The sequence below is a fragment of the Ictidomys tridecemlineatus genome, chromosome 3, assembly GCF_052094955.1.
Source record: "Ictidomys tridecemlineatus isolate mIctTri1 chromosome 3, mIctTri1.hap1, whole genome shotgun sequence".
NCBI lineage: Eukaryota > Metazoa > Chordata > Mammalia > Rodentia > Sciuridae > Ictidomys > Ictidomys tridecemlineatus.
Window position 1 is genome coordinate 142,733,614 of NC_135479.1, and position 13,307 is coordinate 142,746,920.

Sequence of the window (13,307 nt, forward strand, 5' to 3'; positions counted from 1 at the left end):
TCGCCTGGCATGCGTGTGAGGGGGGGGGGGTTGGATCCTCAGCACCACATACAAAGATGTGTCCACCGAAAACTAAAAAAAAAATTTAAAAATTCCCTCTCCCCCTCCCCCCTCCCCCTCCCTCTCCCTCAAAAAAAAAATCTCCCAATGTGGCTAGTAACTTTTGATTTCAACAGGGCAGATGATAGAACACATGTAAGTTCTATACTTCACAGTTGGCTAATATGTCTTGAGTCTTTAAACCTGAAGGGCTTCTCTCAATTTTTTTTTTTTGGGGGGGGGTACCAGGGATTGAACTCAGGGGCACTAGGCCACTGCGCCACATCCTTAGCCCCATTTTGTATTTTATTTAGAGACAGGGTCTCACTGTAGTGCCTTGCTTTTTTGCTGAGGCTGGCTTTGACCTTTCGATCCTCCTGCCTCAGCCTTGTGAGCTGCTGGGATTACAGGCTTGCACCACTGTGCCTAGCTCAATTTTTTTTTTTTTTTAATTTCCACATGTAGTTTGTTGAATTTAACATTTTAAATAACAGTGTTTTAGCCATTTCATTGATGATCATTTTATTCTAATTTTGCTATACTCTTGTGGCTAAATATTTTAGTACATTTTTAATTATTTTCTTAGGATGACTTCCTTGAAGTGAAAATGCTGGTTTGATGGGTGGATGTATGTGTGTGTGTATGCACACATTATGCATATATATCTTAGGGGTGGATACATATATTTATATGATTTGATTATATTTGTTGATTTTATATTAATGGAAGGATACATACACATAACTTTTTTTTTTTTGTACTGGGGGTTGAGCCAGAGGTGCTTTACCACTGAGCCACATCTCCAGTCCTTTTTATTTGAGAATGGGTCTTAAGTTGCTGAGGCTGGCCTTAAACTTGCCAGTCACTGGGATTACAGGTGTGAATCACGGTGGGTATATTTTGAGGCTTATTAAACAAGTAGAGTCCTGAGTTGTTGGAGATATTGTGATTATAAAAAAGTAGATGATACCTCCTGTTTTCTTGGAATATTTCCTTATTATAGCAGAAAAACTTGGACTAGGATATATATTGAATATATAGTAGTGTAGGTAGCCCTTGTGGAGTCCTTCAGGATAGTACCTAGCTCAGACACTGGATGGGGAGATTTCAAGACCATTCCTGTAGAGAGTGACCTGTAAACCAAGTCTGAAGTGGAAGGAGAGGTTGGATAATCTTCTCAGATCTAAGGATGTGGAGAATACACAACAGGAAAAGCCACTTGCTTAATCTGGTTAGAAATCAGCTTGACCCAAGTCAAAGTTAGAACTGGGTTTGGGGTTTACCAGGTTTTTTCTTCTTTTTTTTTTCATTTTTATTTGTTCTTTGTAGATATGCATGGCAGTAGAGTGTATTTTGACATATTGTACATACATGGAGGGTTTTGTCTACTGACCCTGTTATGATATACCCAGATATATCCTGTGTGTAAGTTAAGAAAGCGGCACATATTGACATATTTTTTTTCTTATTTGTCCTATTTTCTCTAAAAGATATGCTGTAAAAGTGCAGAGATTTTTGTCTTTTCAATACTGTATCCTCACATGCTACTATGATTGGTAAGGTAGCAGGTATATGAATCTTTTGAATACCCTACTGAGTGGCTACCTTGAACCTGTTGTTGTCGTTTCCAGTTAGCAATATAGGAAGGCACAATTTAGGAAGTCACAACATTGATTTTTCTTTATGGGCAAAGAACTGAAAGGGAAAGAAGCTTTCATGAGCTACACCATGGAAAATAAAAATAGGCTCTTTTGAGTATTCTCTTGACTTCCTAGGTAAAATTTAAGTGGTCTTGTTATTTATTTTGTATAAATTCCAGGATTGGTGATGTTATAAATATCTGAAAAATAAAGCTTGTTGTATAAATTCTAGCATAAGTGATAGATAAAATTATGGAATTGTGCCTTTGGTTCCCTACCTATATCCAAAACTTATTGATAGTGTAGGTGGTGGACTAAAAGGCACAATTCCAGAATAAGTTCTTCCATAATTTAGAGACTCAATTATTAAGAGATTTGGGGGTTAGTATTTATAAATATCCCAGAAAAGCTATTGTAGCCAAGCTATTGTAGATGATGGATAGAGACTTTTTAAAAAATGAGTTTTATGTCTCTAGTATGATTTATTCTATACTAAGTATTGGGGACTGTTCTGATTTTTCTTTGTCTTTCATAACTCTATAAGGTGTAGATATTAGCCCCACTGAATATTTGGGTTTAAATGTGGTTCAGAGTGACTCACTAACTTACCTAAAGTCTGACAGCTTGGTGTAGTGGAGATCCAGACTGCATTGTCCACTCCAGAGCTTGTTCTCTTCACTGCTGGTAAAATATACACACCCCAGAGCTTGAATTACTGTTTTTCAAGGAAATTGGCTTAAGTTAAGCTTGGGCTTTGGAAACAGTAGGACTTGTGATGAGATCTTGCCTGCATTACTTTTCAACTAGATTGGGTACTTCTCTAAATCTCAGTTTCCTTGCTAGTAAATCCCTCTATCTCAGGGAGTTGGGAGGATCAAATGACTACTCAGCTGTGGTAATTGTGCTGTGTATTATGTATTGAATTTGTTGCCAGACCTGTTTCAGAGGTCTGATGTTTTCCAGAAGTCTTGCACCAATTGGAAAGGACAAGAGTTAAAACTGTAGTTTTGAGAAAGGTGGATTCCACTCACACTTGCAGAAGTAATGGCACGTGGTAATAAAGTGGCAGAGATCAATTTATGTATGCATCTGCCCATGCACTTTGTCTTCACCTCTTCCAAATACCTGTACGTGTTTACTTCAGAACTCTCGGTATTTCATCATTTCTTAGAATATTAAAGTAATGAGTTTCTATCTGGTTGGCAGTGTCCAACTGTGCGCCTTGAGCAGTTTCATTAGTATGCCTCAGTTAAGAATTTGCAAAGCTGCCTGGGACATATTAGGCTCTTTATAAAGTGTAAAAGTCTATTTAATAATACAAAGCGAGTTGATACCACAATCTCAGGGTCTCTGAACGACCACAATGTGTTAGGCAGCAAGGTCCCCCTGCTGGCCACTCACGTAGATTACCTCTGGTGTGTCCCAGAGGTGCCAAGTAGGGTGAGATTTCTACCTCGGGTGTCTTTACTCCTTCGGCATGAAAGGGAAAGGAGCTTGTTAAATTCCCTGGTCACAGCTAGTATCAAAGATGTGAAGGGATGTGGGAGTGGATATAAAACCTCCAAAATATTAGGGGGAAAATGTGTAGAGAGAAAATATTTCCCTCTTCTTGCGTCCAGTGTATCTTTATGCAAACCGATGGTCTTGTGTTGGGCGCAGTTCCCTCAAGGCTCACCTTCGCTGTCTAGCGAAGCACAATGCCGCTCTTCAGGACAAGGCCGGTGTCGCGCTGCGCTCGCTGCTGTCTTGCCAAGTCACCAGTTCGAGGAGCTGGTTCTCACAGACTGTGCAGCTAGCCGGCCTCCTCCACGCCTGGGTCCTCAGTCCACCCCTCCCACTTCGCGTGGTGGACCTAGCCAGTCCTCGCGCTTTGATCCCTCGGAACCTAGGACCCGGCGGCGGTTGGGCACGCCCTGACCCCGCCTCCCGCGCTTCAACGCCCGTCACTGGCTCTGGGTAGCGCGGCCCCGCCCCCGCCATGGCCGCCTCCTGACGCCGGGGTTAGGAGGCTGTAGAATCCCTGGCTCGTGGCTCATGGGCCTCCTCCGAGGCTGGCCCCCGTGCGCTCGGGCCATGGCGCGCCTGGGCGCTGTCCGGTCTCACTACTGCGCGTTGCTGCTGGCTGCCGCGCTTGCGGTCTTTGCCTTCTATTACCTAGGCTCGGGCCGCGAGACCTTCTCCAGCGCCACCAAGAGGCTGAAGGAGTCCCGCGCTGGTGTCCCCTCCGCGCCCTCGTCGCCCGCGCCGGAGGTGGCGCGGGGCTCCGTGGCGCCGGGCCCGGGCCCGGGCCCAAAGGCCAAGAGCCTGGAGGGCGGCGGGGTCGGTCCGGTGGACTACCACCTGCTGATGATGTTCACCAAGGCGGAGCACAATGCCGCGCTTCAGGCCAAGGCCCGCGTCGCGCTGCGCTCGCTGCTGCGTCTTGCCAAGTTCGAGGCACATGAAGTGCTTAACCTGCACTTCGTGAGCGAGGAGGCCAGCCGCGAGGTGGCCAAAGCCCTGCTGCGGGAGCTGCTGCCACCCGCCGCCGGCTTCAAGTGCAAGGTGAGTGGGGTTCCTGGTGGGTATCCCACGCCCATTTGCCGTTAGTGAGCACTCCAGGTGGCTCTCCAGGGCACCGGGCGGAGCTGGGGGCTTCCTGGCACTGCCCACTTGCGACGCCCATACTCTAACTTTCTCTGTCACATTCTGCTGAGGGCTTGTCTGGGGGTGTGTCCTAGAGCCCAATGAGTTCAACTGGTGCAGAAGTGGAGCGGCAGTTTTAACTGATGGTCTGGCTTCCCTCTCCCTGCTTTCATTGCTATCCCCTGGAGAATCAGCAAACCCCGATTTGCACGCATTGCCAGTTCAATAGTGCTTTCAGAGCCTGCACCTCTTTTATAGGTTCCATCTGAGGGTGAAACTGGTCTTTTGAAGGTAGCAGTAGTCATCTGAGCAGTCGACTCAACAGGTTCTTGGTGAGGCCTCTGGAAGCGTCCCAATTTGAACTGGCGCTTGTCTGTAGTGCTTAAGGTATTTCAGTCATATCTAGTGAAAGCCAGTGTGAATCTTCTCTTGTCCTCCCTGTGCCCCTTTCTTCTCTGCTCTCAAGGGTCATGAACCCATTTAGAGAAATTGTGGGTTCCTCTTTTTGAGGAAGAGAAAGCTCCAAGAGGTACGGATATGATCTGGGGAGCACATCTGGTACGGATATACCCCAGGCTGAGCCAACCTGCTCTGTGGCAGCTCCCACCTCTTCATCCACTTACTTCACCACCTGGGTCTGCCCTTCTGGGATTGTTGTTGCCTTTAGTCTCTGTTGCCTTCATCAACTTGCTTGTCTTATTTTGACCCAATAGTTGTACAGAGGGGCTCCAAAGTCTGATATTTGGATCGGAGTAGTAAGTAGGTGATCTTAGAGTGGATACTGATGTTGGTGGGCGAAGGGGAATGAGGCAAGAGTAGTGTCCCACTACTTTTCCTGTCCAGCTTGGTGACTAAAGGGGGAGCTGCTACCAGGTTCCCGTAGGGTTCAGGGGTGTGCAGTGGCTTTTTGTTGCCTAAAGTTTCAAGTCCCAGTTTCAAGTCCCAGCTGTCTTTGAACTTGACCAGCCTCTCTGGCTTTCCTTCTACATGCACTTTGTATCTTAACAGTATTGAATGTGCCTTTACACAAGCTGTGTCCTTTGCTCAGAATATCCCTTCTTTCTTGGGCTCTTGGCCACTCTTTACTCAGCCTTCACTTTCCCTAGGAATGTCTTTAGACCCTATGGACATGCCAAGCCCAAATCTTCATATCTCTTCCTTCCTGCATTGAGGTTCTGTCCCCTGCACAGGACAAATTAGCCCAACAGGATATTCACCATGGCCAGGGGAGGGCACCTGGGCTAGGATTTCATGCTGGAGAAGGTCAAGAACCCAGGTCCTGGAGCTTGTGACTGGAGGTATTTTTGGTTCTTATTGTCTAATGCGGGGTTTTGGCTTGGAGCCTATCCCAAATTACCTAATTGTATTCTTGTGGTAGGTCAACCTGTCCCATAATGATTCTTAGGACACTAACATTTGAGAAGCCTTGTACTACAGCAGAGGAAAATTCTGTACTAGGGCCAGAATGGGCAGATCTGGGATCTGACCAAGTCTATAAACACCACCCTGAAGGCCATCATTGTCATTTCCACCTGCTGAGTCAGTTCTTTACCTGCCTCATTCCAAGTTCAGCCATGGCTCTTGTTGCACGCACAGCACTTTTTAGCCCTTGTACCTCTGCATGTGTCTTCCCATTTTTGGGGTGCTTTCTCCATTCCAAATATATATTTTTTAGTTGTCGATGGATCTTTATTTTACTTATTTGTATGTGGTGCTGAGACTCAAACCCAGTGCTTCACACATGCTAGGCAAGCGCTCTACCACTGAGTCACAACCCCAGCCCCTCCATTCCAAATCTTGACCATCTTCAGATACACACCCTTCTTGGAGTTATCCAAGGTACCCCAGCTGAATTGTGTGTCTTCTTCTTTTCCTCTAATCATCTGTCTCTGTGTATGATGTCTGGCAGAAATATTGGGACTAGAAATAGCTTTGGAATGCTTCTTTTTACCTTATGAATCACTCACTCCACATATGCCTTTCATTTTGCCTGGAATATTCCCCTCCCCATCATTCACTGATATTGGGCTCTCAGATCACAACTCCAGTGTTCTTTCCTTGGTAAACATTTCCCGAGCCCCCATTACACATTTTTATAGTTCTAACACTTTTCTTTGGTATCAGGGGTCGACTGCCAGCATCTGATTGTGGGGTTCTTCTTTCTGCCCAGGAGAATCCAAGCACTCTAAAATTTAAAAGCCTCAAATTAGTGAATCACAAAACACAAAAGCCTTACAAAAGGCAAAGCCCCTGATAGATCTAATCTATATGGGTTCTGGAACTAGACAAAGAAAATATGGCTCCTGTGGTTTATTTAAGAGGATACATCAAAGGCAGGGATAAGGTTTCAAGGGCGGGGTCTTACTTCTTGATGTCTTGCAGTCAGCAGGTTGATTGACATCTTGGCAAGTCACATCCATCTCAGGGATCTTTGACAGAACTTCTGGGAAACTTCACCTGCATTAGATGATTAATCTCTGTGGGGGTGCCACAGGAGGTTCCCAATGCCAGACCTATCCCCTCATTAGGCTACTATGCAGTGACCCACATACAACCCATGGACAGCTCCTGACACTTTGCTAATGTTTATTGCAGTGATATTTGTATAATTATTAAATTAATTATCTGTGTACCTTGCTAGACTATATACCTCTTTATGGGTATTGACTTTGACATCTCTTAAATGCTATGTTCCCCAGCACTTAACACTATGTTTTACATATATAAGTGACTTTTATATGAAGAGAATTATTTTTTTCAGTATTGATTAGGAAGAAGGAAAGTATAAATCCTTACCAAGCTGTGTCAGAGCTGGACGGGATCTTTAAGAGCATCTAGCACAAAAGGTGAAGAAACTTGCCAAGGCCACCTGGTAAGTTACTGACGCAGATGAGGCTGGAACAGTGGCCTAGGCCAATGTTTTTCTCTTTGTGCCGTACTTTAGAAGCACTTTAACACTTGTGTTTTGTAAAATGAGGTCCAGAGAGCAATTTACTCTGAGAGAGAATTGACTTAAAGTGTGCTGGAATACCTTGGGAAGAGGAAGGTAGCTCCTTGGCCACCCAATCATGTGGAGACACCTGGGGGTCTCCTTCTCCCTGAGGGTAGTCTCAGGGTCTCTACCATGTCTGCAAGATGCAGAGAAGGGCTGTGGTGAGCTGGCATAAGATTTGTACCTATACCCAGAGGTCTCTTCTCAGGCCATTTTCAAATGACACAAAAACATTTTTAGGTGATATAGTTGCAGAGATAAATCAGAAAACATTATTAATGACATTATTATTAAATACATTCTGGTTAATTAAATATTAGCTAAAAATCATTCACATACCCCCCAAAACTTGTTTTGACTGTTATTGAAAGCGTTTTAAAAATCGGTTTGTTATCCTTATAACAGGTTAGAAGTATTTGTTAGCAAACACCTGAACCTTCTATGTTCCAGGCACCAGAAAAGGATCTGCTTTACCCTATAGTCCATTTTTAATTGTATCAGAATCACATGGAGGCACCTATTAAAAGTAGAGACCTGGGCCCTGCCTTAGCCTGAAAGTCAGAATTTTCTGGTGGGATCTGAGAATCTCTGTTTGGATGGAGCTATGCAGGCTGGCATGGGAATGCGTGGTATCTTCTGTTGACCCTTCAGAGCTGGCTCAGGCCTCTGACCTCTGCAGCCAGGCCAGGGGAGCACAGATCCTGGCATATAGCAAGTATTCCATACCATTGGACTGACTTTTATCTAGGCTTTTTTGGGGAGGGCTGTTACTTCACCTTGCTAAGATACTACTTTTATCCTGGCTCCCTTCCACTCGGATCATTCCAGCATCCTAGAACTCATCCAGCCTTTCATCCCTGACCTGTAGGAAAGTCTGTCCCTGCTTTTGGAGTTTTGCTCACTCTGCTTCTGAGCCATCTGCTGTCTCACACTGTCAAGTGGAATCTCACATGGTAGAGCCTTAGATCAAGACTTATTCCTTCATGAATCTTCCTTTTCTTAGGTTTGACAGCATACCATGAAAACCCCACATAACGCTGGCTTACACTAGCATAAGATTGTTCCTATTTGAGCTTATTTCTCATCTAACAAAGTCTAGTGGGAGGCATACCTGACTGGCACAGGGGCTCATTCTAGCTCACTTTTCAACATCTCTAGGGAGTATCCCTTGTCTTTTTGATCCAAGATGTCTACCAGAGCTCTAGCCATTACATTTGTTGCTGTAAAAATTTAATCCAGTTTGGCTCAGTACTGCTGTGACTTTGGTTTTGGGTCCAGTCTTATGACATTGTGCTACTCTGCTGACTTGGAGAATAATCACAGTGAGCAGGCCTCCTGTCTGGCACTGACAGGACCCTATGATCATCTCATCCCTCTTCCCCAATGTGGCCAATCCCTTGTAGGGGCTCTGTGAGGCCCACCCAGCCATTGTTGATACCCTCCCGGGAGTATGGCAGTATTTATCTTTATGGGTAATTCTCCTGCACTGTCACTGATCTGATTTATCCTCTCAGATGTTGACTGTTCATCTTCTGAACCCCTTTTCTAAGGCAGTTCTCATGCCAGCCTCCATCTTTCCCATCACCCTGCACATGTCTTTTGTAGCCATCATTCTTCTGTTCATTCATTCAGCAGGTGTCATTTAGTGCTTACCCTGTGCCAGGAACTCTGCTGGGTACCTATGAACAGCAGGAGCAGAACAATCCCTGCTCTTATGAAGCTTATGTTCTGGGGTCCTGGGAGGGGGGTGTGGGTGATGGAGTCAAGTGGTGGTAAGTTCCATGGGATAAGGGATAGGGAGTGTGTGGGTGTTAAAGGTGGGGAGTTGTTCAGGGAAGGCCCACTGACCAGGTGACATGCCAGCAGGGCCTAAAGGAAGGAAGACGGAAGCTATGCGGGAGCGGGGATTTCTTCAGAGAACTGCAAGGTAGAGGCCTCAGGTGGGAGTGGTCTCCACATGTTTGAGTACTCCACATGTCCTGTGTACTTCTGTCCAGCCTCCTCCCTACTGGAATATACACTCCATGAAGGCAGAGAACTTCCCAACCTTCTTTATCTACCAGGTTTTAGGAAACCCATAAATGCCATCTCTATTTCTGAGTTGAAAGTGACAGACACAGTGAGCAAGCAGTCCCTAACCTGGAACCAAGAAACAGACAGACTTCTGGAGGGGCAGGTAGCTGTGGACAGCCACCAGCCTCATTGAAGGGATAGGTAGGAGAAGAAGAGAGTTAGGGCCCGGGGCAGAAATGCCACCCAAACCCACCCATCAAATGAGCTTCTCCTGTTGCCTTAAGGAGTAGTCTGGGTATGGTGGGGATTGGGGTGTAGGTGGGTGCAGGAGGCCAGGGTGTTGGTCTGGTAGGGCCCTCTCCTAGTGGAAGTCTGAAACAATGGAAACAGAGGTGCTGTCTCTCTCCCTAGCACCATTATGATCTCCACTTGGTTCTGGGTACCTTTTGGCTCCCAATAAGTATTGGTAGTGGACTAACTGATGGCCGTGTGGATGAAACCCAAGACATCCTGAAAGGGTTCTCAATGGTCTGCTCTTCTGTCAGAGTTCACCCTTTGTCAGGTCCTGAAACTGGGTAGCACATGTTTGAGGACAAGTTGGAGAAGACAGCTGAGCTTTCTTCACTTACAAGTGTTTGCTGGATTCCAGGAGGAGGTACTTAGGAGTCACTGAAAGTGACCAGAAAAATGTTAGAGCTCTGTTGTGAGGGCACCCCAGGTCTTTTGTTGCAAGAGCAAAACTTGGGTTGGGGGTACAGCTCTGTGGCAGAGCATTTACCTACCATGGGATGGAGTCTGGGGCTCCATCCCAACACGGTAAAACAAACCAACCTGTGAATGGCTTGAAAAAGCTCCAAAGTGAGGATCCCCAGTGCTGGCTATGTTGCTGAGGAAGCTGATGACAGGCAGGTGATACTGGGACTGGTGCTGATGACCCAGTAGCAGGTGTCTTACATCTTTGTGTGAAACCTTTCGCTATGTTATGACATTCTGGGAAAGAGGTGATCTTAGAAATGTGTTCTGAAGTGAGAAGCTCTTTGAGACGATGCTGGCATTTTATGCCATTTAGAGAACAGCGTGAGTTTCACCAAGTACATTTATTAGGGATACTCTTTTAAATTTTAATATACTCATGAAAGCAACTGGAGTAGTTTGTATGCCAAGGTACATTTCTCTTGAGAGATTTTATAATCATAGGTCTGTAGGGAATAACTATAATACATTAACTATATATTATTGTATTAAATGCAATAAACTCTAGGTATTTCCACAAGTGTATTGAAATTATAAGGCATATATCCCAACATAGACCAGGGATGTCACAGATGAAATGATACAGGGGTGGTTTGTAAATTCTGTTGGACTTTTTTTTTTTTTTAAGTTGTCAGTGGACTTTATTTTATTTATTTTTAAGTTGTCAGTGGTGCTGAAAGTCAAACACAGTGCCTTACACATGCCAGGCAAATGCTCTACTACTGAGCTACAAACCCAGCCCAATTCTGCTGGACTTTAATGCACTGATAGAAATGTTCTCACTTTGAGCATCAGCAGTTCATCGGGACTTTCTGGCTGCTCTCTGTTCCTCCAGGCCATTTTTAAAGAGATAATTTCTTTTTTTGTAAGTAAAGATTGAGATGAAATTCAAATACCCAAAATTTTTCCCTTTGAAGTATACGGTTAAGTGGTTTTCAGTATACTCACAAGGTTATAGAGCCATGATCACTCATTCCAGAACATTTCATCATCTCACAGACAAACTGTTCATTAGCAGTCACTTCCCATCCTCCTGCTCCTAGTCTCCAGAAGTCACTAATCTGCTTTGTGTCTATAAATTCATTTAATCTGAATATTTGTTATAAATGGACTCATTCAATATGAAGCCTTTTATGTCTGGCGTCCTTCATAATGTTTTTAAAGTCCACATTGTAGCATGCCATTTCTTCATTCCTTTTAATAGTTGGATAGTATTTCTTTGTGTGGATATACCACATTGTCCATTCTTGAGCTGATGGAATTTTGTGTTGTTCTCACTTGTAGACTATTATGAATAGTGCTGCTGTGAACATTTTTTGGTAAGTTTTTGAGTGGACATATGTTTTCAGATATCTTGGGTATGACCTCAGAATAGAATGGCTGGGTTGTATGTTAACTTTTTAACCTTTAATAATTGCTGAACTTTTCCAAAGTCCCTGCACTAGTTAACCGTCCCACCAGCAGTGTAAAAGTATTCCAATTTCTCCACACCTTCAGCAGCACTGGTTACTATCTTTTTGATTACAGCCATTCTAGTGGATGTGAAGAAGTATTTTACTTTGGGTTTGATTTGCCTTTCCTTAATGACTAATAATGAGATGATTACATGTTGATAAATACATTTGGATTAATGTATTTGGTATTTTTCATATATACTTAACCAAAATGTGTTTTATGAGAAAAAATACTTTCCTTGCCTACCTGAAAGACTTTTTATAATATCTCTGATATTGTACATACTCTCAAGAACACTGTTTGGAAAGATGCACAGAGTAATTTGATGCTCCAAATCAATGAGAAGGTACTGCTAATATGAAGACTAGAAGAATAATAACATTTGTTCAGCACTTTGGAGTTGGTGAAAGTGCTTTCACCTACTCCTCTGGAGCCCCATCACTGTGACTGGTGATGGAGGGGTGAAAGACCTAGGCTGAGAGGTCTAGACTTCCTGAGCTCAGACTAGGAGGAGCCAGCAGCTCCACACAGGGACTGTGGGTGTGGGTGCTGGCAGTAACCCACCTCGAAATCTGTGTCATCCCGCTACTAAACCACCCCAGGTAAGAGCATCCCTCTGCACAAAAACTGCGCTGTACTGGGAGCCCTCTTACCCGCTCGAGGGGTGCAGAACCCCTGTGGGAGCAGGAAAGGAACTCCGAAGCTCCGGGCGCAGCATCAGGTGCTAAGCTGAAAGCCTAGGCCAGAGAGGGGCAGTGACTTACTCAGTGCCTCATAGCTGGGGTTGGAACCAGTTTGGGCCCTTCCCTCCTCTGTTTTGAGTGTTACCAGCAGTCTGGGGTCCCTTCTGGAAGGTTGGGTCCAGAGTCTGCCGCTTCTCTTCACCTGGCCCAAGCGGGTCTCCCTTGCTCCTCTGGATCAGATTCACAGGGGGAGGGGAGGCCCCGCCTGACCAGGAGGCGGAATCCTCCCTGGGGCTAGCTTTCTAGCTGTCCTGTGCTGGAGGACCCGGGAGCTGTGAGCTGGAAACCTCATGGGAGGACCAGGATGGCTACAATCAGTACCTGGCCTCCAGGCCTAGAGGAGGTAGGTAGCTCATGCTGGGCTTGTCCTCCTTGGGGCCCCGGGCAGCCGTAGGACCGGCGGCGGCCGCTGGAGGGCGCCGTGGCACCGCGTTGGTGCGCTGGGATCCCCAGGCCTGCGGGCCTGCGAAGTTGTGTTGCCTCTGCCTAGGCTACAGTGGAGCGTGTCTGTTTTCTCCTGAGTCTGTGCCTCTTGGCTTTAGAGAGGAGGACTAGAGAGAGGGAGTCATTGTGGGGACAGTGGGAGGTCTTTTCTTTCCTGTGCCATTATAAACCTGCTTTTATAAGGCCCTTAGAAAAAGGTGGCTGAACAAGCAGCTGGGGTGATTGGATCTGGCCTCACCCGCAGAGGTTGGAGTGGACAGGCGGCCACCTTGCCTTTTATGGTTCCCTTCTTGGGACCGCCCGGAGCTGCCCATGTAGCCTCACAGCTCTTTTAGGGGCTCATCAAACCTTCTGACTCCGGTGTAGGAAATGCTCCTGTTAGCGCTGCCTGAAGGTGGAGTGGCCTGTGGACCCTGACACCAGTGGGGAGTTGGGTCCAGAGTCTTCAAGAGGCAGGGTGGCACGGTTTGCCTGGTTTCCCTTCAGCTCTGGCAGGTCTGATGGCTTGATAGCTGGAGCTGTGGGTTCCTAGCTGTCATTGGGTTCAGAGTCCCACCTCACTGACTGATCTCCAGTATCCCAGTGCAGGTCTCTTTCTGGTAG

General features: G+C 45.8%; 1 protein-coding gene across 1 annotated transcript in view; it reads left to right on the forward strand.

The window, feature by feature from the left end:
* The first annotated feature begins 3,627 nt into the window (after positions 1-3,627).
* Positions 3,628-13,307, forward strand: part of LOC101969846 (xyloside xylosyltransferase 1) — a 156,964-nt gene continuing 147,284 nt past the window's right edge. The window contains exon 1 of the mRNA XM_078044021.1: positions 3,628-4,223. Within this exon, the coding sequence (XP_077900147.1) occupies positions 3,714-4,223 (510 nt within the window). The 5' untranslated portion in view covers positions 3,628-3,713. The remainder of the gene's footprint in view (positions 4,224-13,307) is intronic.